The sequence below is a fragment of the Benincasa hispida genome, chromosome 9 (assembly GCF_009727055.1).
Source record: "Benincasa hispida cultivar B227 chromosome 9, ASM972705v1, whole genome shotgun sequence".
NCBI classification, from domain to species: domain Eukaryota; kingdom Viridiplantae; phylum Streptophyta; class Magnoliopsida; order Cucurbitales; family Cucurbitaceae; genus Benincasa; species Benincasa hispida.
The window spans coordinates 43,026,378-43,050,815 of NC_052357.1; the positions used below are offsets into that span (position 1 = coordinate 43,026,378).

The 24,438-nt window shown below is 36.8% G+C and overlaps 1 protein-coding gene across 1 annotated transcript; it reads right to left on the reverse strand.

Annotated features, from left to right (window-relative positions):
- LOC120086068 (homeobox-DDT domain protein RLT3) lies at positions 1-23,053 on the reverse strand. Its single transcript, XM_039042496.1, has 16 exons — positions 22,844-23,053; positions 22,155-22,303; positions 21,810-22,055; positions 21,623-21,679; positions 21,306-21,522; positions 20,324-20,424; positions 17,687-17,773; positions 17,439-17,570; positions 17,117-17,257; positions 16,200-16,322; positions 15,657-16,103; positions 14,836-15,255; positions 14,132-14,752; positions 11,889-11,993; positions 11,535-11,746; positions 1-536 (listed from the first exon to the last, which is right to left on the reverse strand). The coding sequence occupies exons 2-15, from the start codon at positions 22,182-22,184 to the stop codon at positions 11,561-11,563; spliced, it is 2,913 nt and encodes a 970-aa protein (XP_038898424.1). The 5' UTR covers positions 22,185-22,303; positions 22,844-23,053; the 3' UTR covers positions 1-536; positions 11,535-11,560.
- Between the last annotated feature and the right edge of the window lie 1,385 nt (positions 23,054-24,438).

Consider the following 24,438-nt stretch of genomic DNA (forward strand, 5'->3'; position numbering starts at 1 on the left):
TTAGAGGGAATCATGTTGGTTATCTTATTAGGAAGGATCCACTAGTCAAGTGGTAGATACACATTCGACAAAATTCCTTTACCTCCATATTTTCCATCATTGGAGGTGAGTGTTACATACAATGATATGGCCACATGAACACTACAATTTGCTCATTGTTTGGGGCCAAGGCAATGTCAAAACTTAATGAATCTATAAATGAATGCTCAAGACAGCTGCAGCAAAAATCTGTCTTAAATTGCCCTAATATGAGATATTGCCTTCCTTCCCATTGCAAGTGATAACCAGTGCTCATATATGGTTTTATAATACCTCGAACATTAGATCGTAACCATATTTGTGTTTATTCCCTATCTTCTCTGTAATGAAATAGATTGAACCTGTGATGAGCGGGAACCATCGACACCCCGCTTAGCCTACAGATTATGAAATGTTTTGGTCCAGTGCTCACATATGGTTTGGTTTAACCTGTACAAATTCTTCAAGGGCTTGGTGTGTTGGGATTATCAACTATCTCCAGGCTCTACTTTTTTTACCTGAAATATCCAGTAAAGGAAACAAAAGGATGAGCAACCTAGCTATAATGGACTTAGAATGAAGAATCACATACGAAAAAACTCTCGAACATTGGAGTAGGTTTCAATTATGTTTCTAATTTTCTTTTTTAAAAATTCACTTTAAATTGTAAACTTGTATGACAATTTATGTGTAAAAATTGAAATTATACGTGATTTTAACAAAGTTTTTAAAGATGAAATAAATGGTAAAAAGAATCTAAATCTTTTATACAGTTGTAAACAATATCACATATGCCCTTCTAATTTTATTACATCAACTACCATGAAAGTTGAAAATATATTTTTTTTTAACAATTTGGAAACTCAAAGTTATTTTTTAGAACAAATTTCAAATTGCAAGGATAAAAACCAAATTTATATCACGTATGCCCTAATTTTATTACATCAACTACCATGAAAGTTGAAAAGATATATTTTTTTGAATAATTTGGAAATTCAAAATTCCGTCCCCGCGGGGGAAATGGGTCCCCACAGGGACCCATCCCCGAAATATATATATATATATATTAAAAAATTATCGGGCGGGGGCAGGGACGAGGACGAAGCGGGGATACCCTCCCTGTCCCTGCCCCGTCCTCGACCGAGGACCCGATTAGGATCCCCGGTTTGACCCCATCCTCGGTCAAACCGGGGATTTCCCGCCCCGATCGGGGCGGGGATCACAGAGATTTTTGCCAACCCTATCGGGGCAGGGATCCACAAAGATTTTTGCCAACCCTAGTCTAGAGACATAATTGAAAGTTTGGTCATAAGTATGTTTTTTTATAAGAAACAAATTTCATTGATGTATGAAATTTACAAAAAAAGGTCGAAACCCAAGCCAAAGGAATTACAAAAGAGATGAAAGGGTCTATGACTTGAAAGGAGAATTGCATTTACACCAACTCATAGCATGAAAGATAATGAGTTCAAAAAAAATATCAAAAGAGCTTCGACAATTGTTCCTTTCCTTCCAAGTATTTCCTAAGAAAGCACAAATCAAATGCATCTTGATGAGCTTCTTGATTTTGGTAAAAGGATGACCAATGAAAGTGTCCGTTAGGCACTTTTAGTGTCCTTTGGAAGAGCAGTGCACCAACCAAAGGATGAGAACATCACATTCCAAAATCTCCCGACAAAGTGACAATGGATGAAAAGGTGGCTAGTAGATTCATGTCCAGACTTGCACATGATGCAACAGTGGGGAGATAGGGTCATGTGGGGAAGATGTCTCTGTAACTTGTCACAAGTATTGATGGTATTGTGACTAACTTCCCAGATGGCAGCATAAAAGGGATGGTTAGAGGAATCTGGATCGGCTCCCAGTCTGCGAGATAGGGATTTTGTGAAGGACACGGAAGTGTCTGGTTGCCAGAGCCAAACATCCTTAGTATTGGATAGGTGGACACCATTGATGGTGTTCATAAAATCAAGCCATCCATCAATCTTTTCCTCCATGAGGTTTCTTCTAAAATAAAGAGACCATCCCTGTCTAGCATTCCACTATCCTGTACACCATTGATGGTGTTCATAAAATCAAGCCATCCATCAATCTTTTCCTCATGAGGTTTCTTCTAAAATAAAGAGACCATCCCTGTCTAGCATCCCACATATCCTGTACAGAGGGCATTTATGAAAAGATAAAGAGAACAATTGGGGGTAAGTCTCATTGGGAGGAGAAGCTCCAATCCATCTGTCAAAAGTCTCATTAGGAAGAGAAGCTCCAATCCATCTGTCAAACCAGAAAGATGTGTTTTTCCATTTCCCACTTCTATGGTAACCTTTTTTTTAATGGGGCTCATTTGCATCAAGATGGCACTCCATGGTAAGTCTCATTGGGAGGAGAAGCTCCAGTCCATCTATCAAACCAAAAAGATGTGTTTTTCCCATTTCCCACTTCTATAGTAACCTTTTCTGTAATTGATTGCTCATGTGCATCAAGATGGCACTCTATGGTCCTTTGATGTAAGCGAGGAAATTAGTATTAGGCCAAGACTTTGTAAAAGTCACCCCGTACTTAGCATCCACAACCTGATTGTTCTCATTGTTCTCCCAATGAGACTTACCATGGAGTGCCATCTATCAAACCAGAAAGATGTGTTTTTCCCATTTCCCACTTCTATAGTAACCTTTTCTGTAACGAGGCTCATGTGCATCAAGATGGCACTCTATGGTCCTTTGATGTAAGCGAGGAAATTAGTATTAGGCCAAGACTTTGTAAAAGTCACCCTGTACTTAGCATCCACAACCTGTTTCCACAAAGCCTCATCCTCGTGATAGTATTTCCAAACCCATTTAGCAAGGAGAGCGCGGTTTTTATCAGCCATGCTTTGTAACCCGAGACCCTCTTTAGCCTGAGTCTTGATGATCTTTTCCCATCTAACAAGATGTGAACCACGGTTTGATGAGACACCCTCCCAAAAAATTCTGATTTTGGCTTACCAATTAGATGAAGTCCAAGGTAAGTACATGGCCAAGGACTCAATCTGCAATTAAACTTCCTAGCAATCTGTTCGAACTCATCAGTGGATGTAAAAATACCCAATAATTCAGTCTTGTGATTTATGTGAAGTCTTGAGGCCCTCTCAAATGAGTCAACAAGATCGAAAAGATTGTGTAGCGAGTCATCATTATTATCAGTGAAGAGGATGGTGTCATCAACAAAGAGAAGATGATGCACCTGTAGGGAGCTTGTCCCCAAGCTAAAGCCTTTTATCTAACCCTTGTTACTAGCTTCATTCATCGTTCTACTGAAGCAATCTATAATGATGACAAACAGGAAGGGAGACAAGGGATTGTCTTGTCTAAGGCCCCTCAAAGCACAAATCTTACCTCTAGGACGTCGGACGACCATTAATCATAATAGAGAAGTCTGCCAAGGAGATACAGCCACTATTCCATTTGCGCCAAGTAGTGCTGAAGCCTTTTGCTTGTAGAATAAGGTCAAAAAAATCTCAGTCCACTTTATCAAAAGCTTTCTCAATATCAATCTTGACCAGAAGCCCCTATTTTTGTTTCCTGACATATTCTTCAATAATCTCATTCCCAATCAAAGATGCATCAAGAATCTGCCTTCCCTCAATGACAGAACCTTCTTGAATCTCTCTTAAAGAACTCTAGCAATGATTTTGTTTTGACAAGAAATGAGACTTATGGGTCTATAGTCACCCATAGATCGAGAGCGTTAGCCTTTTTTGGGATAAGACAAGTATATGTTTCATTCAGACTTGCGTTGATAATACCTTCCTTAAAAAAGTCTTGGAACACACTCTTGATATCTTTCTTGAGGATATTCCAATATTTTTGGATTTGTTCGATCCAAGATTCTAATAGCAACCAATATCTCCTATTCCGTGAAGGGAAACTCGAACTCATTTGCCTATAAAGGGGTTACGGGATCCCACTGTTCAATCGAGGGCAGATGTTTATGGCCATTATCTTTCGTGTAGAGAGCTTCATAGAAAGAAACAAATTAAGCCACAATATCCTCTTCAGTGAGGAGGCTGGTCCCATTCCTAGATAATATCTCCATCACTGTGTGTTTTCTCTTCTTTGCAATCATGAGAAGATGGAAGTAAGAAGAGTTCATATCTCCATCTTTTAACCACCTGTGCATACGTTTTTGTCTCCAAGAAATTTCTTCCTTTGTGTTGATGGATATGATCTGAACCTTTAACTGTCTCCTTTTTTGCATGTAGGATGGGTTGAAAGGGCCAAGATCCTCCAATGTGTCTAAGCCAGCGAGATAAAAATAACTGTTTTTTCAAGAATGTCATGCACCCGAAAGTGGATTTGTTCCATTCCTTAACAACCCTTGACAACCTTCAACTTTTGGATAATACCATGGGTCGCCTAGTCAATCAAAGGATTTCCTCTCCACCAGTTTTTAATCGAAGGAAGAAAAGAACTATGCTCCATCCATATATTCTCAAAACGGAAAGTTGCAGGACTCAATTTGATAGATCCTAGTTGAAGCAAAATCGAAAAGTGGTAAGATGTAGGCCTATTAAGCCTTCTCACTGTGGCCTCTTTGAATTTTGTCAAAATGGGATCTATTACTAGAAATCTATCAACGAGGGTCAACATTGGGGGATCTCAACCGTTAGACCATGTGTAAAGACCGTTATTGACAGGCAGATCAATGAGGCTAAGGCAGTCAATGAAAGAGCTAAACTATCACATGCTGCTAATGATTGGTCTGTCTCAAGATTTTTCATTTCTCCACCTGGATACATTAAAGTCACCTCCTAAATCCATGTGTTCATACACAAAGCAGACAAGTCATCCAATTCTTGCCAAAATGAAGGCCTGTACCGTTTAGACCCCTGTCAACCAAAAACTAAAACCATCAACAATAGAAATGAGAATGGTTAAAGTATTGACCTTTGGTGATATTCGAGATAGAGAAAGTTGGATCATTCCACATGATGAGAATACCACCCGATGAGCCATTTGCTTCAAGGAAAGTCCATCCAATATTGCGTGAGCTCTGAATAAATTGTATAAGCAATCAATCAAACTAGATAGTCTCTGTCTCCTAGAAGATAACAATGGTTGGGTTGCGTTTCACAATTTCCTTTTTAATGAGGGCCCGTTTTTCCCATTCCTTAAGGCTTCTGACATTCCAAGAGATGATGATCATAATAAAGAAGGATGCCCGCCAGTGTATGAGGAGGAAGCAAACTTGTCATAATTGATAGAGGAATGAAGACCCGCCAATTCCCTGTTGAGTTGTTTTTGTTTTTTTGGCGTTTTATGATTCTTCTTTACTGCAGGCATAGCCATAATACAAAGCTTTTTTTAAAAAAGCCATGGAGGAGAAACTTTAGATAATGACTTGGATCCTCGATACTGTCTTCTAAGTCTTGAGTCCACGAAAGAGTTTTCTTCGTGGTCGGGTGGAGTAATGTGCTCGGCTTCCATCGATGCTTGTCTGACAATTGAACCCTGTATCAAGAGGGGCGATGAAGGTGGGAGAGAGGGGGATTTTTGGTGAGAGACATGGGGCTTGAGAGGTAGTTGTCTATATTGATGTCCTCAGAGAGCGAAGGATTTGTGGAAAATTTATTACCCGGCACACGATGAGAGTATAGTTTTCTTTAATGGTGATGGATTGGGAATTTGGGACGGTAACAGTAATGGATGGATCGGGAAGGGCGGATGTGGAAGAAAGGGTTGGTTTGTTTGGGTTGGGGTGAGACGTAGGGCTTTTTGGTTCCTGAAGAGGTGTTGGGCTTTTTGGTTGAGTCAATGAGCTTTTGGGAGGTGTTAAATTATGGTGGGCCGATGGATCGATGAGTGGTTCAGAATGGGTTGGTGGGCTTTTTGGAGAAATAAGTTGGGTCGATTGGGAGGATGGATCCGATTCAGAAGAAAGCGTGGTAGGGTCCTATTTGGTAGAAAGGGGTAAGGGGTAAGATGAGGGTCAAGGTGATAAGTAATTTGAATAAGGTTAAATTATAAATTTCGTCCCCATGGTTTGAAAAAAGTTAGAAACTAGTCTTTGTGGTTTTAAAAATTAGACACTAAACCACCCACCTAACCTTACAACATTTGTGGTGTGAAACCAAGGGTCTAATATTTTGAATCAATGAATCTCCCCTCAAAATGAGGGAAGAGGCTTTATTTATAGAGGAGGATTACAAGTTTGTTCAAAACTAACAAACTAACTATAGCTAATTAAAGAAGTAAATCTTCTAGTTACATCAAATCCTAACAAACTAACTATAGTTAAAGTCAAAACTCAAATCCTAACAAATTAACTACAGTTAAAGTCAAAACTAACAAACTAACTAGAGCTAATTAAAGAAGTAAATCTTCTAGTTACATCAAATCCACCCCCTCAAGATTGGACTCGTCCGCGAGGCAATTAGGATGCTAAATGGAAGCTGTCCGGAGCAAAATAAGGCTTCAAGTCAGCCACGTTGAATACTGGATTGATGTGCAAATCTGTTGGTAATTCAATGTGGTATGCATTGGTGCCATATTTCTCTAATACTTGAAATGGTCCAAGTTGTCTATCTTTCAATTTGTTGTACATACCAGTAGGAAATCGAGCTTTGCATAGATGGATCATTACTAGGACTCCTACCTCAAAATTAACTTCTTTTCTAGACTTGTCTCTGTCTTCTTTGTAAGACAAGGTAGTCTTCTCCAAATGATCATGGACTTCTTGATGAAGCTTTTGAATTCTTTCAGCCATACTTTCAGCCTCAATGCTAACATCCACTACAGAAGGCAAGTTAGCAAGGTCAAAAGTTAGTCTTGGAGTTCTGGTGTATACAACTGTAAAGGGGTATCTTTCTGTTGATCTATTCTTCATATTATTAAAGGCAAACAGGGTAAGGGACAAATCCCATTGTTTCAGGTTTGAGTTCTTAGACAACGTATAAGATTTCCCAATGTTCTGTTGGTAACTTCTGTCTGCCCATCAATTTGAGGGTGTGAGGTAGTGCTAAACTTCAATGTTGTATCAAACTTCTTCCATAGTGTACGCCAAAAATGGCAAAGGAATTTGACATCCCTATCAGATACAATGGACTTGGGCACTCCATGAAATCGAACAATCTCTTTAAAGAAGAGATTGGCTATATAAACTGCATCATTTGTCTTTTTGCAAGCAAGAAAGTGAGTCATTTTACTGAAACCGTCCACTATCACCATTACTGCATCATACCCTCGTTGGGTTTTTGGAAGACCAAGTACAAAGTCAGCTGATAAGTTTTCCCAAATGGTTGTGGGAATAGGTAATGGCGAATATAGACCCGCATTAGTGCTTGTGCCTTGTGCTTTTTGACAGATAGAACATCTCTTAACAAAGTTATTTGTGTCCTTCCGAATTTATGGCCAATAAAAACGAGCAGTCACTAGTTCAAAAGTTTTATTTTGACCAAAATGTCCAACCAATCCTCCCGAGTGTGCTTCTTTTAGAAGAGCTTCTCGAAGGGAAGTGTGTGGAATACACAATTGCTCTCCCTTGAATAAGAAACCATCCACTATATGAAAATCATTAGTCTTTATAAAGTGGGCACAATTATACCATATCTCAGCAAAATCAACATCTTCTTTATATAAGCATGGGAGATGAGAGAAAGCAGTTACTTCGGTGGCTAAGATAGTAAAAAGAGAAATCTTTCGACTCATCAACTACTTTATTCTCCTTGCCTTATTGGTGTTTGATCACAAAGTCAAACCTTTGAATGAAGGAAATCCACCGTGCGTGCATACGACTGATATTCTTTTGAGATTGCAGGTACTTCAACGAAAAGTGATCCGTCAACAAGAGAAATTCTTTAGAAAGAAGATAGTGCTCCCATTGTTTCAAAGCTCTAACAAGGGCATACAATTCTTGTTTATAAGTAGTCCAGTTCTACCTTGAGTTACTGAGTTTTTCACTAAAGAACTCAACAGGGTGTCCTTGTTGTGATAATACACCTCCAATGCCCACTCCACGGGCATCCACGGCTACTTCAAATGGTAAAGAGAAGTCTGGTAGCTTAAGAATAGGGCTGGAACTCAACTTTCCTTTGATACATTCAAAGCTACTGTGTTGTTTCTCTCCCCAATGGAAACTGCATTTCTTTAGACCATTAGTAATAGGTGCTATGATAGAGCTGAAATTCTTGATAAATTTTCTGTAAAATGAAGCCAAACCAAGGAAGACTTGAATGTCTTTTACTGAGCATGGAGTTGGCCATCGGGTAATAGCTTCAATCTTCTTTGGGTCAACTTTAATTTGATTGTGACCAATTAAGAAGCCAAGAAATGTAATTTCCTTTACTAGAAAAAGACATTTCTTATGATCGATATAGAGCTTGTCGGTTGTTAATGCTTGAAAAAGGCTTCGAAGATGTTGTAAATGCTCCTCAATGTTCCTGCTATACACCAAAATATCGTCGAAATACACTACGATAAATTTGTTAAGGAAATGATGGAGTACTTGATTCATGAGTCTCATGAAAGTGCTTGGAGCATTTGATAGCCCAAAGGGCATGGCTAGCCATTCGAACAATCCTTCATTGGTCTTGAAAGCCGTCTTCCATTCATCACCCGATCGTATTCTTATTTGGTGGTATCCACTCTTCAAATCCACCTTAGAAAAGATCAATGCTCCTCCAAGTTGGTCAAGTAGATCACTTATACGAGGGATTGGAAAACGGTATTTCACGGTGATGCCATTAATGGCTCGGCTCTACTGTCTACACACATTCTCCAGCTTCCATCTTTCTTTGGAGTTAGTAGGGCCGAGACTACACACGGGCTTAAACTTGGTTGAATGTGCCCTTTGTTGAGTAACTCCTCGATGTGTTGGTGAAGGATTTCGTATTCCTTAGGACTCATTCTATAGTGAGGCAGGTTTGGTAGTGTAGCTCCCGGGATTAGGCCAACGTGGTGTTGAATATTTCTCAATGGGGGGCAGCCCCTCGAGTTCTCCTTTAAGGAGAGGGAATTCATCAAACAATTCTTGTATCACCGGAGGGTTCCCATTCTCTTGTATTTCCTCGAACTTATCAACAATAACAAGTCCTAATATATCTTCTTCTCTTTCTTTCATCAAAGTTTTGCCACTAATTGTTATAAACAAATGGCTGTTGTCTTCCTTTTTCACCTTTACGCCTTTATCATTCTTCTTGTTTGGTGGAAGTAAGACCACTTTCTTGCCCATCCAATTAAACTCGTATGTATTCCCCTTATGTAAGGTTCGAGTATCATATTGCCATGGTCTCCCTAATAATATGTGACATACATCCATTTCCAATACATCACATACTATTTGGTCCTTGTAGCTATTACCAATTGAAAAGGGAATGGTGCAAATTTCACTTACTTGTGCCTTACCACCTTTCTTTACCCATGCTATTTTGTATGGGTTTGGATGAGTCTCCACTTTGAGATTTAGAGCCGCCACTAGCTTTTTGAAGACAAAATTCTCACTACTTCCACTGTCTATGATGACATTGCATACCTTGTTGTTGATTGTACACCTTGTTTTGAAAAGACAATGCCTTTGGGGGTTCAAATCCTCTTTAGGAGTGATTAACATTCTTTGGAGAACAAAAGAGAGTCTATCACCGTCATCCGGTTCAATGAACTCGACTTCCTCATCTTCTTCTTCACTGTTTTCAGCCATCATTTCTTCTTCCTCTTCTATGTAAGCTACTGTTTTTCGTTGGGGGCTTGCATTAGATAGATGACCAACTTGGCCACATCGAAAGCATTTGCCCAAAGAAGGCCTATTGTAGGGATTTTGAGCTCTCTTCTTGAATGTGGTCTCGGTCTTCTTCTCTTCACTTCCTTCTTGATTTTCCTTATCTCTGTCTTTGGTCAAGGCTGGTGGATTTGGAGAATTTGGTGCTTTACATGCAGCACTAACCCTTTTGCTTGTGGAGGCTTCCCAAGCGGACCTTCTTGATGAATTCTTGACTCGGATTTCGTTCATCTCCTCCACGGTTTCAGCAAAAGAGATAACTTCAGTAAAAGAGTGGAAAGGTTGTAGTTTTACTTTTCTTTGATATCCATGTGTAGACCTCCAATAAACCTTGCAATCAAATGTTGCCACCCTCCATAAGGTTTGTTCTTGCTCTTAGTCGATGGAATTCTTCAATGTAATCAACCACTGATCGTCCTCCTTGTCTACAATTTTCATATTGACTATACAAGGTTTGTTCGTAATTAGGAGGTAGGAAGCGTTCCTTCATTAACCCTTTCATCTTCTCCCACGAATGAATTGGTCTCAATTCTTCTCCGATTGATCTCAAGTTGATCCCACCAAGCCAAGGCGCCAGCTTTTAACTTTAGTGCCACGAGATGCACTTTCTTGTGCTTAGGAGTGTTCATGTATGTGAAAAAATTTTCTGTGTTCTTGATCCAATCAAGAAATGCTTCAATGTCTCGCTTCCCATCGTAACTTGGCAAGTCAATTTTCATCTTGAAATCATTGTCCACACGTCTCTCGCCCCTTCCTCTTCTTGGCACAAAGAATTATTATTCTTGATCATATTCACTAGATGAATCCCAATCTTGGTTTTCTTGATATCTTTCTTGGCCAATTGGTTATCTTCTTAGATTTTAATGGTGCTATCTTTGAATTCTTGGATGTCTTTCTTGAAATATTTCTTGCTGGTTTTGGCCATTTCTTGCCCATCCGCCGCCTCTTCTTCCTCTTCCTCCCCATACAGCTGGTTGAATATTCTCTTGATTTTGAGGTGCGGTTGCAAGCATTTCAACTCTTCTAGCAAGGGTTTCCATGCTTTCTTGAAGGTTTGTTAAGGTGCCATGAATTCCCTCCAATGAGTTCTCAACGGACAGCAAGCGTCGGGTTGAGGTTCTTGGAGAGAGGGTGGGAGTATCTTCCACCTCTTGTTCTTGCCCGTGAACATCTCCTTCGATTGGTTGATGGGATCTCCTTCCCGCCATCGGTTCCTAAATCTTGGAGTGCTCTGATACCAATTTTGGTGTGAAACCAAGAGTCTAATATTTTGAATCAATAAATCTCCCCTCAAAATAAGGGAAGAGGTTTTATTTACAGAGGAAGATTATAAATTTGTTCAAAACTAACAAACTAACTATAGCTAATTAAAGAAGTAAATCTTCTAGTACATCAATTTGGGTGTCAAGGAAACTTGCAGGATATTAAATTCTAGGTAGGTGGCCACCATGGATTGAAAAGCCATGACCTCTTAGCCATTTATCAAGGGGATGTTCCCTTATTTACCACTAGGCCAAGCTCATGATTTGGCTGCTAGATAGAATTGTGTTCTCAGCTTCTCTAAATGAGCTAGATCAAACCCTATGAAAATTCTCTCTTTCTGCTCAAGCCAATAGGAATTTCACCAAGCCAGAGGTCGTTTGTTCTGTAATTGTTTTAATCAGTAATATTATTTATTAAAGTATACATAAAGAAATAAATATTATCAAAACGCTAGTAATATGTATTAAAACAAGGGGTATAGAAACTGGCAAAGGATCAACATTTACCTCTGCAGGCGGCTTCTAGCTGCTTTTCAGGTCCTTCCGCACATAAAGCTATTAAGGAAGGCATCCAATTTAACCAACCAGAACGCAAGAGCAGAGGTTGTTTGGGGTAAGGACTCAAAAGACGCTAAAGTATCTAGAATACCAACTGAAGAACCTTCTGCGAGATCATAGAACCAATCCTCATTGATGGCACCAACAAAATCAGCAACCACCTGTTATAATCAAAAACCAAATTATATTTACTGCATATTAATACTACAATTCCTAATGACTACAAGCACAAACAAAAAGGACTTATAACAAGAAATGTTAAAAATATAAGCCAATATCAAAAACCAGAAAAAATTAAAAAACCTGCATAAGTTCTGGCATGGAGGAAGTACGCCTGAGCCGTTTGATCCATAACTTATGAGCAGATGTAGTCCAAGCTCCAACCATAGTGCCCTCAGGCATTATAGACTACAAGAAAAAGAGACGGAAGAAATGATTTTCAAACCACTAGCAAGTAGTTAAACACATCAACTGAAACATAAAAGCACCTTCCAAGTGCGTGGAATTGCAAACAGAAATATTCGGAAACGTGGAAAGCAAAAACAAACTAAAGAATGCTTGGGAGGCTCTCTTATCATAGTCTTCTGTTTTCGCTCTCTTATCATAGTCTTCTGTTTTCTTTCTAGCCTTTGGGAGGGGCTACCGTCTACCCTGGCCCTAAGATGGTTCTACTTTTTGCAGTAATATATTGTGCCATATCCTAGAACACAACATCAGTTATACCAATGACAATCTTTTAATGAAATATACGATCCCAAAAATTAAAAATATAAAAAGCCAAAAAGGAAAAATAAACCGACTTTCTTCCCAAGTTGTAGATAGAAGTCATGTCAGTAACACCTCCAGAAAAAGAGAATACTTGAAAACTAGTTCTTTCTTTTTTCTTTTTACCTTTTCTTTTTTAGTTGAGAAATATGAAAAAAAAAATGTACAAGAACATATAAAAAATAAGGCTGCCAAAAGAAGCCTCTACTCCAATTACACGAAAGGATCCCAATCTAAAAATTAGAATAAGCTGGACTTTACAAAAAGCTCGATAAACAGACACCCAATAACGAGGGGTTAACTCCCAAAGCACAACTCCAAATCTCTCACTCTCTTCAAGAATCCTAATGTTCCACTCCTGCCAAATCCCCAACAAAATGGCAGAAAAGCACGCCTGCCACATAACTCTCTCTTTATCACAAAAAGGAGGGTTTAGAAGCACCTCCTCGATCATGGAGTAACAACCTCTATTATTATTAACCAACACAACACCAAAAATTCTGAAAATCCGACTCTCAAAGGAGAAAAAAGGAGACATCCCATGGAAGATGGTTGAGATCCTCTTCCTAGAGCGCACCATTGGGGTGCAACACAAAAGAAAAATGTCTTTGGAGACGATCATGCATCTTCACTCTCCTATGCAAAACTTGTCAAGCAAAGAATTTAACTTTCTTTGAAATTTTAACCTTCCAAAGAGAGAGCAGATGCATCTAAGAAGGAGAAGTGAAGCAAAGAAAAATGAAAAAGGAATGCAAGAGAAACCCTTAAAAGGTTAAGGGATCCAACACCTAAAATACCTTCTCCCATGACAGATCCCTTAGTCAGAAACAATAATAAGGAAGGCCAATAACTGCCTCTCGTTCGGTAAGGAGATGATGAAACCAAAGGGAAAGCAGTGAGGGAGAATCAGAAGAGGTAAGACATTCATCCTCTTATCTAACAGAAGATAAAGCTGTGGAACCAAACACAAAGGAATGGAGGAGCATGGTGGGGCCCATCTCGTCAAGTGGGAGGTTTTGTTAAAATCAATCGATCTTGGAGACTTGGGCAGTAGCAATCTGAGATCACATATTGAGGCTTTTTTGGCAAATTGGTTGTGACGTTTCTTCACAGAGTGAAATGCTCTGTGGTGTAAGGTTATTGTGAACAAATATGAACCGGGCGTTTTTTTGTGGTTTTTAAGTTGTAGGATTAACGATTCAAGAAAACATCCTTGGACTATTGCTTCGGACTTTCCTTTGTTCTCTCAACTTATTAAATGGTCGGTGGAGGATGGCTCAAATACTTGAAAACTAGTTGATCATCCAAAAACACACTGAAATCCGACACAAGCATAAGCTTACAGAGGGACACCTGCTGACCTTTTTAAATTAGAACCACATAGTGCATCTTCCCATGATACTAAATAATGCTCAGATCATACTTTTAGCTTGGCCTCGATGAAGGCATCTTCAACTATAAAATTTTCGTTTCTTAGTTGAGATAAATTTCAAACACTAGGGAGAGACTTTTGTATTATCCCCTTCGTATATACTTACTAACTTACAGATGAACTTTTGGTGTATCTTTAAGATACGGACCAATACCAACAGAACAATTATATATATTTAATATCTAAACCAATTTTATTTTTTTATGGCCACACACCAAACAACCTATTTGTGGTTTCAACTTTCATACATAAATAGGATTGGACCTTTTGCCACAGTTCCCTTGACATGCAAACCATCCTAATGAAAGAAATATTTCTTATAAAAAAATAAGAAAATAAAATGAAATACCTCGATTGCATGAACTCCAGCTTTCAATGCTTGGAACTGTGATGATAAAACTTTATGCTTTGGAAATACATCATCATCCTCTTTTACTCGACAAGTTGCCCTATGAATGGTATATCTTTCCTCCACGTTGAGGTCAAGCTCAAAGGTAATATGGCAAACTTTACAATGTTTCTCATCCCTCCAATACAAATCATGGCAACTTTCACATCTAGCAAGTGAATCATGATAAGACCTTCTACCATGCCTTACAGCATAAAGTGCATGGTAGAAGAAATTCCACACCCATGAATCAAATGCCTGGAGACGACTCCAGCTTTGCTCTTCTGCTTCTCCCTTTCTTTTAGCTTCAAGAACTATAGCACTACTTAAACGCAACGGATCACCAGTAATCTCAGCTTGATTTAGGCTATTGTCGACATCAGACACAGGAGAATAACTGCTTTCTCTAATCCTATCCGTATCGGATTGTTCAGACTGTGTAAAGCTCCTGCTCACAAGATTCCTAGTGCTATTATTTTTCATGGCTTCACATAGAAATGCCATACGGTTCTCTAGAGATTCAATGAGGAAAGCTTCCCGCTTACCTCTATCATCCAACACAGATAACAAGGCACACAAAGCCTACATTAGGAATAGAAAACAGAACAATAATTAATATTGAATCTATGATAGGGAAACTTGACATAAAATTGTCAGGATATTACCTCTTTTGTATCAATCACTTCCCAATGGCCATCCTCTGAAGATTCAAAATAAACCCTCCTATGACCAGGATCAGATGCATTACAAGGACCAAGAAAAAGCCAGTATCTGTTGTACCTACGATCAGAACCTAAAAAGATAGATTGCATTGGATGCAAGTAAATAGCATTTTTCATCTTGTCTGCACCCGTTCCTTGACCTGCTGAATTCTCTTGAAACTTTGAGATTGCTGTTGCCGAATCGATAGGATGATGTTCCAATGAAGCGTATCTGACACTTGCACCATACAACTGTCCTGAACTAGTCAAGAATGACCTGGACAGGTTGTGTCCCCTGACAGAAGACTTCTTTATTTTTGCTCCAGAACCATAATGTCGAGTGTTGGAAGCATAATCAACAATGCCACAGGATGTAGATGTACCCTATCATATTGAAAAGTCTTAGAGTACAACACCTTAAACTATGAAACAACATACCAAAGAAATATAAAAAAGATAGGCTTCTAAGTATCACTGCCCACAAGCACCAAGGTATAATAGAATAAAGTAGCCTCGAAAACTGTCCCTGCAGGCTGCAATGAATAACTTCTTCTCCCAGATAAAAATAAATTTTCATATAGGAGGCAGAGTAGGTGTTCTTTAATTTTCTAAATATCAGAAAGATTCTTAGAGAAAAATCTCACGAAGGTAAAAACAGATTTTGAACTTAGGATATAAATACAAACACTCATCAATATCTTTCACAATTTACCAAATATCACAAAATTATGATGTAAACATGAAAATACTAGGAAAAAAGACCCTTACAAGATAGAATAATGTACCTTTGGCCTAATACTTGATCCGTAAGAAAGAAGATCAATTAAAGCCACCAATGCATTCAACTTCTCTTCAACGCTTAATCCTGAATATTCATCTTCCATCAGTCCTAACAGCCATGCTTCACCTGGATGGCTTACATCAATCTCTGTGGAAACAGTCGGATTTTCGTTTTTGGATTTCTGAATCTTAAATCTTTGAGAACACAATTTTTCTGAATCACATTCAGAATCATAACTACTGCTGCATATTGATGTACTAGCTGCTATATCATCTACACTTCCAAAATCAGTGTCCGACTGACATTCATCAACATCCATTGAAGCAGAACTAGGCCGGAGACGGTATGCAGATGAAGATATCTTTTCAAATAAAGTTATATCACTGGACAAAGTGGAACATATTTGACGCTCCAGTTCTTCAGTAGTGCCAGCAACATTCAGATCAACAATCTTCAAGACAAGAGCGATGTCAAATTCCACTTTTTTAACAAGTATAATAATAATGACAATGAAGTGATCCACATTTGTCTCAAAATTGTTATATACCTTTGACTCCCTTGTCAAATCAGAAACTTTGATCCCATTGTTTCCTTTCTCTGATAAAATTATAAATAATTCACCCTTCAAAGTTCCACGTTGCACACCATATTTAGACATAAGGTCCCTTTCCTAGAAAAGAACAAGTATGAAGGATACTCAAGAAGGTTTACAATAAAACAGAACACGTGAACCATTCACAAAATCAAACTTGCCGACATAAGTTTATAAAAAACAGAACAAAAGGATAAGAGTGGTTCAGGTTCTGGATCTCCAGTCGGGCCGTATTTCTTAGGTTCTCTGCTTGACCTTATTTTTAAGCTGTAGGATTATTTCGATTGGATTAAAAATTGTATCGATCCAAGAGCATATTTTCCAATCTTTGCACATCTATCAAATCAAATATGATAGAAAGCTAAATGGAACCTCCATCCTTCCAAGGTTCTAATCGAGGCATTTAGGATAAAGTCAAGCTACAAAATAAAAAGCATTTTATCCCTGGGTATTATGTACTGCCAAAGCCACACAACAGCATTATATAACCAATATTCAAATCTTCGTGGCCACTTTATGGGTAATTTACTTCAGGAGTAACTGGGTGAAGATGACTCTGACTCTCCTACATAACCTATCCAATGTCCAATATCTTTTAAATTGTAGATAAGTATACAACCTATATGACTATATCAATACTAAATCTAAAAACTTCATTGAAAAAGCATGGTTACAAAACAATGCATGAACAAGCATCACATAGGACATGAACAAACCGAACTTTCATCACTGACAAGAACAAGATACCTAAATATTGAGAATAGTAAAATTGTGAAGTACTCCAACCATTTGAAACTAAGTTCCATAGGTTCCTATGAAAATATATGGAACATCTGGTGACATTGAAGCAGAAAAGTATGAAAACTGAATACCTTAGAAAGTGTTTCTTTCTGCAATGCACCTTGCTTAGAACAAAAACCAGCTGCAACCAACACTTGACGTAGTATTTCTGTCCATGTTAAAGGGTTCAATGATTTCTTCCACACCTCAAGAGCAAATTCTTGACTTCCAAGCTTCAGAATGATGAAAATGAGAGATATAAGCACATGTGCTTTCTTCATATTCATAAAAGCAATCTAAATTCATAGTGCACTAAGGAAACATGCTAATAACCAAATGTCAGCTGTTTCATTTGTTCTCAATAAAAGTTGCCCTCTTTGTCAAAGTGGCCTAAATTCAATCATGAATACTGACCGAATGAACTAAAGCAAGAAATTTGCAAGACTTGCTCAGAGGAGTCAAATATGCATTGCTAAGTTCTGCCTCAATATCACAAAATAGTAGTTTGAGAAGGGCCACGTGAATCTTTCCAAGTAAGAATGAATTCTGCAGTTGCAAGAAAAACCAAACCACAAAAAGGTGTAAATGTCAAGACACAAATTTAAAAACCCAACCAGGAAGCATTCTTATAGGAAAGGACTAGATCAAATAGAATATTTAACCTTGTCATGCAATGCTTGAGCAAACTCATCAAGGGTGAAGGTGCACGTGCCTAATGTCACAGCGTACGTACAAAGAAAACTGAAGACCTAAAAATATTAAAAACCAAAATGTTAATCTTCGCATTTCAACTGACTGGATTAACTTCCAAATGCAATCAGCATCAAGCTTTTATTTTTATTCTGTTGTTTTTTTTATAAAGAAACAAAAAATTCATTGATACACAAAAGCAAAAATAAATAAATAAATAAAACTCAAGGAAGAACAATTTTAATTGGAAGCAAGAGGAGAATCGTTACAATAATAATAACAAAATAAAATAAAAATTCTTAAGGACATACAAAAACACATTCTAATTAGAAACAAGAGGAAGAATCGTTTCAACTGACTTGAAAAACTTCCAAATGCAGTCGCACATGCTTTTATTATTATTATTATTATTCTCGTTTTTCAATAAGAAACAAAAATTTCATTGATATATAAAAATAATATAATAAGATAAAATAAAAATTCTCAAGTAAGTACAAAAGCACATTCTATTTAGAAATATGAAACGAGAGGAAAAACCGTTACAATAACTCTTTGTAATTATTTGTGCTAACTGGAGTAACTTTTTATAATGCTTTTGGTTTCTTGTTTATTAGTCATTCAATGAAATTTGTTTCTTATATTCAAAAGATAATAACAATAGAACAAATAAAAACACTACCCAATCAAAATTATGTTAGGGATGCTTAGCTTTATGGAAAGTACAAGAAATGCTACTTTTCCTTTCTTCTTTTTTGTATTGACATTCGTGAGTGTTTGAGAGAGCTTGCACACAGCTCAACTATTCTCACTGACCAATCATCTTACTATATTTAGTTGTCTAGAAAACTTATAGGATGTTAAATCGTATATAGGTGACCATCATGACTTCAACTCATTCTCTCTAAGTTGGGTTAGAAATGCTACTTTTCTAAACATGGAAATGACCAAGACTCATCTCAAAAAAAAAAAAAAAAAAAAAAGAAAGACCAAGACTGACAGGTACTTTATGGACAATACATCCTGTTGCAAAGGAAATTAACGATTAGAAAATACCATGAAGAAGAAAATCATGGAGGTTGTGAAAAACTGCAACAGGAAGCAAAATATACATACATATAATAGGCTAAATTATACAAAATGCCCTGAGCTTTGTACTTCGTGTCAAAAATATCCTTGAACTTTCAAAAGTTTTAAAACTACCCTTAAACTTGGAAAAAAATAGTTCAAAAACACCCTTACCATTGTTTTTGATGGAGACTGTTAGTGTTTTGTATCAAATACCCTTGAACTTAAAGGAAAGTTAAAAAAAGACCCTTACTGTTAATATATAACCAGAAACCATCAATACTTCGTTGCATAAATACCTATAAACTTTTAGAAGTTGCATATACCCTTACTTAAAAGAAAAGTTAAAAATGCCCTTGCCGTTTATCTACACCTCAACACCTCTTCCATTTTCTTTCTCTCCTCTACTTCAATCTATGGCCTATCACTTCTTTATTTTCTCTGTCTTTTCCTCCCCTCTTACTCTCCTTCTTGTTAACTATTTAACCATTGGTTTATCTCATTAAAAACAATTTCCCCATTTAGTTAAGGTATATAAATTATAACAAAAAGAAAGAGGATAATGGAAGTACCAAGGGGATCTTAGGACTTATATGTTTTAACAAGATTATACGTTAGTAATTGTTGAGTATGTTTAAATAAGATTATACGTTAGTAGTTGATGAGTGTGTTTTAATAGCCAAATACAAATTTTTGTATTTGATTCTGGCTATTTATAGTTTTGGTAAGTTTTAAGGGGAGATTATTATTTTTGGAGTTTTGTGGGATTTTATGCTTTAACTTGAAGTTATAGTTTAAATTTTGTTGTGAAAAAATTGGTGTAAAAATTGAACAAAAAGAGAAAAATTAGAGTATCTATATGAAAAAGGATGATACCTATATAATTTGTTTCGAACTTAGATCTTTTCGAACTCAAGAAAACTTCAAAGAAATTGATTATTATACTAATGTTAGGTGCATTTTTAAACCCTTTTTTTTGCAAGGCTAAGAGTATTAATACAACTTTGAAAAGTTCAAGGATATTTGAAACGAGTATTAATGATTTGTATTCATATACTAACAGTAAGGGTATTTATTTAACTTTTTGAAAATTCAAGGGTATTTTTTAAACAAAACACTAATGATTTCCATCCAAAACTAACGACAAGGGTACTTTTGAACTATTTTTGAAAGTTTAAGCATATTTTTTGAACTTTTGAAAGTTCAAAAACATTTTTGAAATAGAGTACAAAGTTTAGGGGTATTTTGTATAATTTAGCCTATATAATAAATAACATTGCTAACATTCTTATCTTAATAAACCCTAAACCCTATATATTTTTATCTTAATAAGTGAAAGCAAAATAAAAAAAATAATTACTGGGCAAGGATTAAAAGGATTGCATCCCAATGGGTCCAAGGCAAAAAAAAAAACCAAATTAGTATCAATGCTAGCAAACTAAAACATTTCCGATTGAGGAGAGAATGGGGCATACTGGAGACACCTACTGCTTATTCAATGAACTAAACAGACAAGAATCAACCCCATAAATTTTAGTATGAACCTTGAATAGTTTCTTCACGATGTCTACAGATGAATCCCAAGGTTGCATGCCAAATGGCTGTTTCATCTTCACAGAATTTGGAGGAAACTTGGCCAGCATATCTGAAAATATAAAATATTATTAGAGATGGTATTCCAAAGAGCTTCGTATTTAAATAGAAACAACTTTTTCCTTCCAAAATCAATAGATATTTCATTCATTGTCATTAACTTAGAAAAGGAACAAAAATGCAACAACAGGTGGACAAGAAGTTCACCCGAGTAGCAAACAGCTCATAAAAAAGGACCAAAAGTCAAATTAAATATTGATTGTCAGGTGAGTGGCTATCATAAATTAACAGTAAAAGAAAAATATTAAAAATCAAAAGGACTTGCAAACTTTCCAGTGATACAACACCATTAGTTCGTGAGGAATTATAATAGTGGCATGTCAAAAAAAGATTAAATCTAAAGTCAATCTACCTCTTCTGACAACACAGAAATTCTTAGAACTTCTCAATTATTCACCAACTTCCCAGAAACGAAGTCTGCTAGATTGTTTTCAGTATGTCTTACTAAGCAAGTTAGCAACCATTAAGGTTAGTTTACCACAAATCTCGTCTTTCATAATCTTAAAAAATTCTCCTAAATTTCCTCAGGTTCCAAAAAAGGAAAAACTAAAAACCAGCTGGACTAAGAGTAAATTCTCCCGTGGGCTTGGGAACACTAATGAATTAACAAAAAAGATGGCCAACGGAACCAGGAAGCACCTAGTGGAAGCCAAGTATCTGTAGGAATTTTCTCCCAAAAAGCTCTACTAGAAGGTGTCCAAAAATTGAATGAGGTTCTCTCAGTAATTTTCAAAATCACACAAGTTTGCAGATTAAAACCATAGAGATGGACTCTTCGAGAATTATCCTCAGCTTCAGTCTTTTACTCAAAGATGCCATTGAAAGAAAAGTCTAAAAATGTAATAGATAAATATTGTCAGATTCTTCCAAGACCTTTACAAAGTGAGCAGCTATTGACACCATTTGTCATGAAGTGATCACAAGAACCCATAATATGTTTTCCTGCTTGCAACTCTCTCAGCTCCAACTCTTCATCATCTACCAGTATAGCAAATTGGTCTATGCATCCTTGAGATTTCACTCCTTCCCAAGCAAGTTCACAATTTTCATGGCATAATTGCTCTTGACTCTTTTCTCCATTGTGTTCCACCTGAAAGACAACAAGAACCCAAGCAAACAGAGGATGAAAAATTGCTAAGGATCCCAGCAAACAGAAATAAATGAATAATATATGTACTATACAAATTTACCCGTCTGGTTTTTATTAGTGGCTTTCTCTTTCCCTGTACTTTGGATCCCAGCCTTCCCTGATTATAAGTAGTAAACTTCCCATCAGCAACCATTTTTATTTCAGGTTACATTACAAGTATTGTAATATTCTAAATTCGATATACTGAAGTAAAAACAAAAACCAGGATTAAGAACTACTCAAGTTACCTTCACTTTAGCTTGTCGTGGTGGCCATTTTCTTTGCTGCAATGATTGTTCAGATGAAGAAGTTGAAACTGGAGATACATCCATAAATTTTCGGCGACCAAAAATTGTACCGGCGGGAAAATCCCCAGCATCAGGATTTGTTGCCTGCCACACTGTCATCAGACCTTTTCCAATACCATGAGTTTTAATCGGAGCAGCTATCTTCCCACAGCAATTTGTAGTGACTGAACTAGCTTGCTTAGAAACCTAAAATTTTACCGCACAAAAGATGTGAAAAAAATAAGGGTATGAAAGATGGCAGAAAAAAGCCGGAGCAAGGTCAATTATCATAAACATTTTGAATACCTTTCTCATTTTGGTGTCTCTTTGATTCATTTTGAAGGTAAAACATCAATTTCTTTGGTCAGCTCCCACGAAAATCATGTACAGTATAATTTTAGGGCTAGAAGCCAATGAGACATTGTCCCCCTAAATTCCATTTCTCTAGGTGGATTCTGCAAGGAAATCAAAAGGCCAACCAACCAAAAAGACTAGAACTGAGTGTTAATTAATAAATACAATCCAACCATTGTAGAGAAAGTAACAAAGTCAAAACAAATGGAAGTTGAAAATTTGGAGTTTATAGCATTCCTTGAGGCTAGCGAAAACATTCAGGTCAAAGTAAGTACAATCAAAACCAACTTTTATTAAATCCACACCACCATCTGCATATTATGACAGACAATACATCCAAAAATAGAACACAGCAAAGAAGAAAAACATTCCCAAGCAAAGGAAATCAAAAGGCAACGCAGCCGGACACAATCAATAAAATAAAAAATCAGACTCTTCAGCAACTCCATACACACAATGTGCATATTCTCCAAAAAAAAATAACAGAATAAAATCATAATTCCATATGCTGGCAACTCAGTCATTTCACAGTGCCGACCTCAGTTTCACGCTGGCGTCCCTCGCCTCAACTCCAGTGTCGGCTCCAGTCCATTATCAAGCAAGAATCCAGAAGCATAAAGAAAAGGAATTATGAAAATTACCTCTGAAACAGAAGTGCAACAGTGGTTCCTCACATGATTAAGGTTGGTTGAATTCAGTGAGTTTCCACTCTGAATGGTCGAATTGAAGCGGTTGAGAAATGAAGAGTGTGCGTGTGTGATGAAGAAAGAACAGAGTAGGAGAATTTTGAGAAAGTGAATAGTATGAGATAACAGGGTAACAAGAGTGGAAGAGAGAGAGAAGAAGGAAGTAGGGTTTTGGGTTTTACAAGAAGAAATATCTCTATGCTTTAAGCCCGTTCTGCCCGTTCTGCCCGTTCTGCCCGTTCTGCCCGTTCTGCCCGGTAATTTCAACGGATTAAAGAAATATCATAACTTTATCCACGTTTGGACTAAAATACCCTGCATATTTTTTCAAAACTAGTTTTAATTTTTTGGGTTATTTAAGGTGGGTTTGAAGTTGATTTGGAGAGGATTAAAGTGATTATCGTAAACGTCTTTTGTGTTTGGTAAATAGATATATGATTAAATCCATTAAAATCACAATAATGTCAAATTAATCCAATTTTATCAATTAAGGCTCGCACTTTAATTAAATTAAGAGTTAAACGGACCAGAAATTAGAAACATTTTACGTTAATCTAATCCTCACATTCAAGTCTAGGAGAATACTGTGATGACTAAATTATTAGAAAATTCTAGCTAATTAATTGATTTCTTTTTTAATCCTATATTTCATACAAGCTACGTGTCTCAGGGAAAGTCGTGAAAGACAATACACACACAATGTCGAGCAACACTAAGAATTTACTAAGAAAGTGGCTCTAGAGACAAGGTGAAACTCCTCTCTCTTTCAACCCTATAAAAAAAAAACTATATATATTAAAGCCGAGAACATTATGACATTACAAGTGTCAAGCCCCCAATGCACCACAATGTCGAGCAACACTAAGCATCCTTCATCTTCATAGCATTGAAACGTTGCATGCTAGTGTCACGGCGTTGTGCTACTACTTTGCAACATTGCTTCAAACCATTGCCTAGCCTTGTAATGCTCTTCCCAAGTGCCAATCCGGTCACTATATGTATTTCTTAGTTTAATTGCTCTAATTGACCCATAAGTACTCCACTTTAGCTCGAATTTCACTGAAACTATTAGAATGACCTCTCAAGCTGAATTTCCTACAATATAGCATATTCAAATGTTAAATTTTATAGAACTAACCAGATATAGGCTAAGAAACAAAAAACTTTTATGAAACTATCGAATGATTTATTTGAAATTTATGTTTAAAATCACACATATTGAACATAAAAATCATAAATGTTTTTTTAAATCTTTCTTAATATTCTTTTTCGTTCTATTCAATCTTCAAAATCATTCGTTGTTCCCTTTGGTCATATAGAGTGCCCTATTCATAAAGTTGCATGATATCCTATTCATAAATCCTTAGTCTCATATTTCTTTATGAAATCTTTGATGTTGTTCTACCCTTCTGAACATTAAGATGCAACTTGCATGTTATAATTTAAGTATTCAATTCAAATTAACAAGTTAATCATTAAATTGATCAATAAAGGAAATAACATAAATACATGGTGACAATACAAACTATATTTGTCAAGATGACTCATTC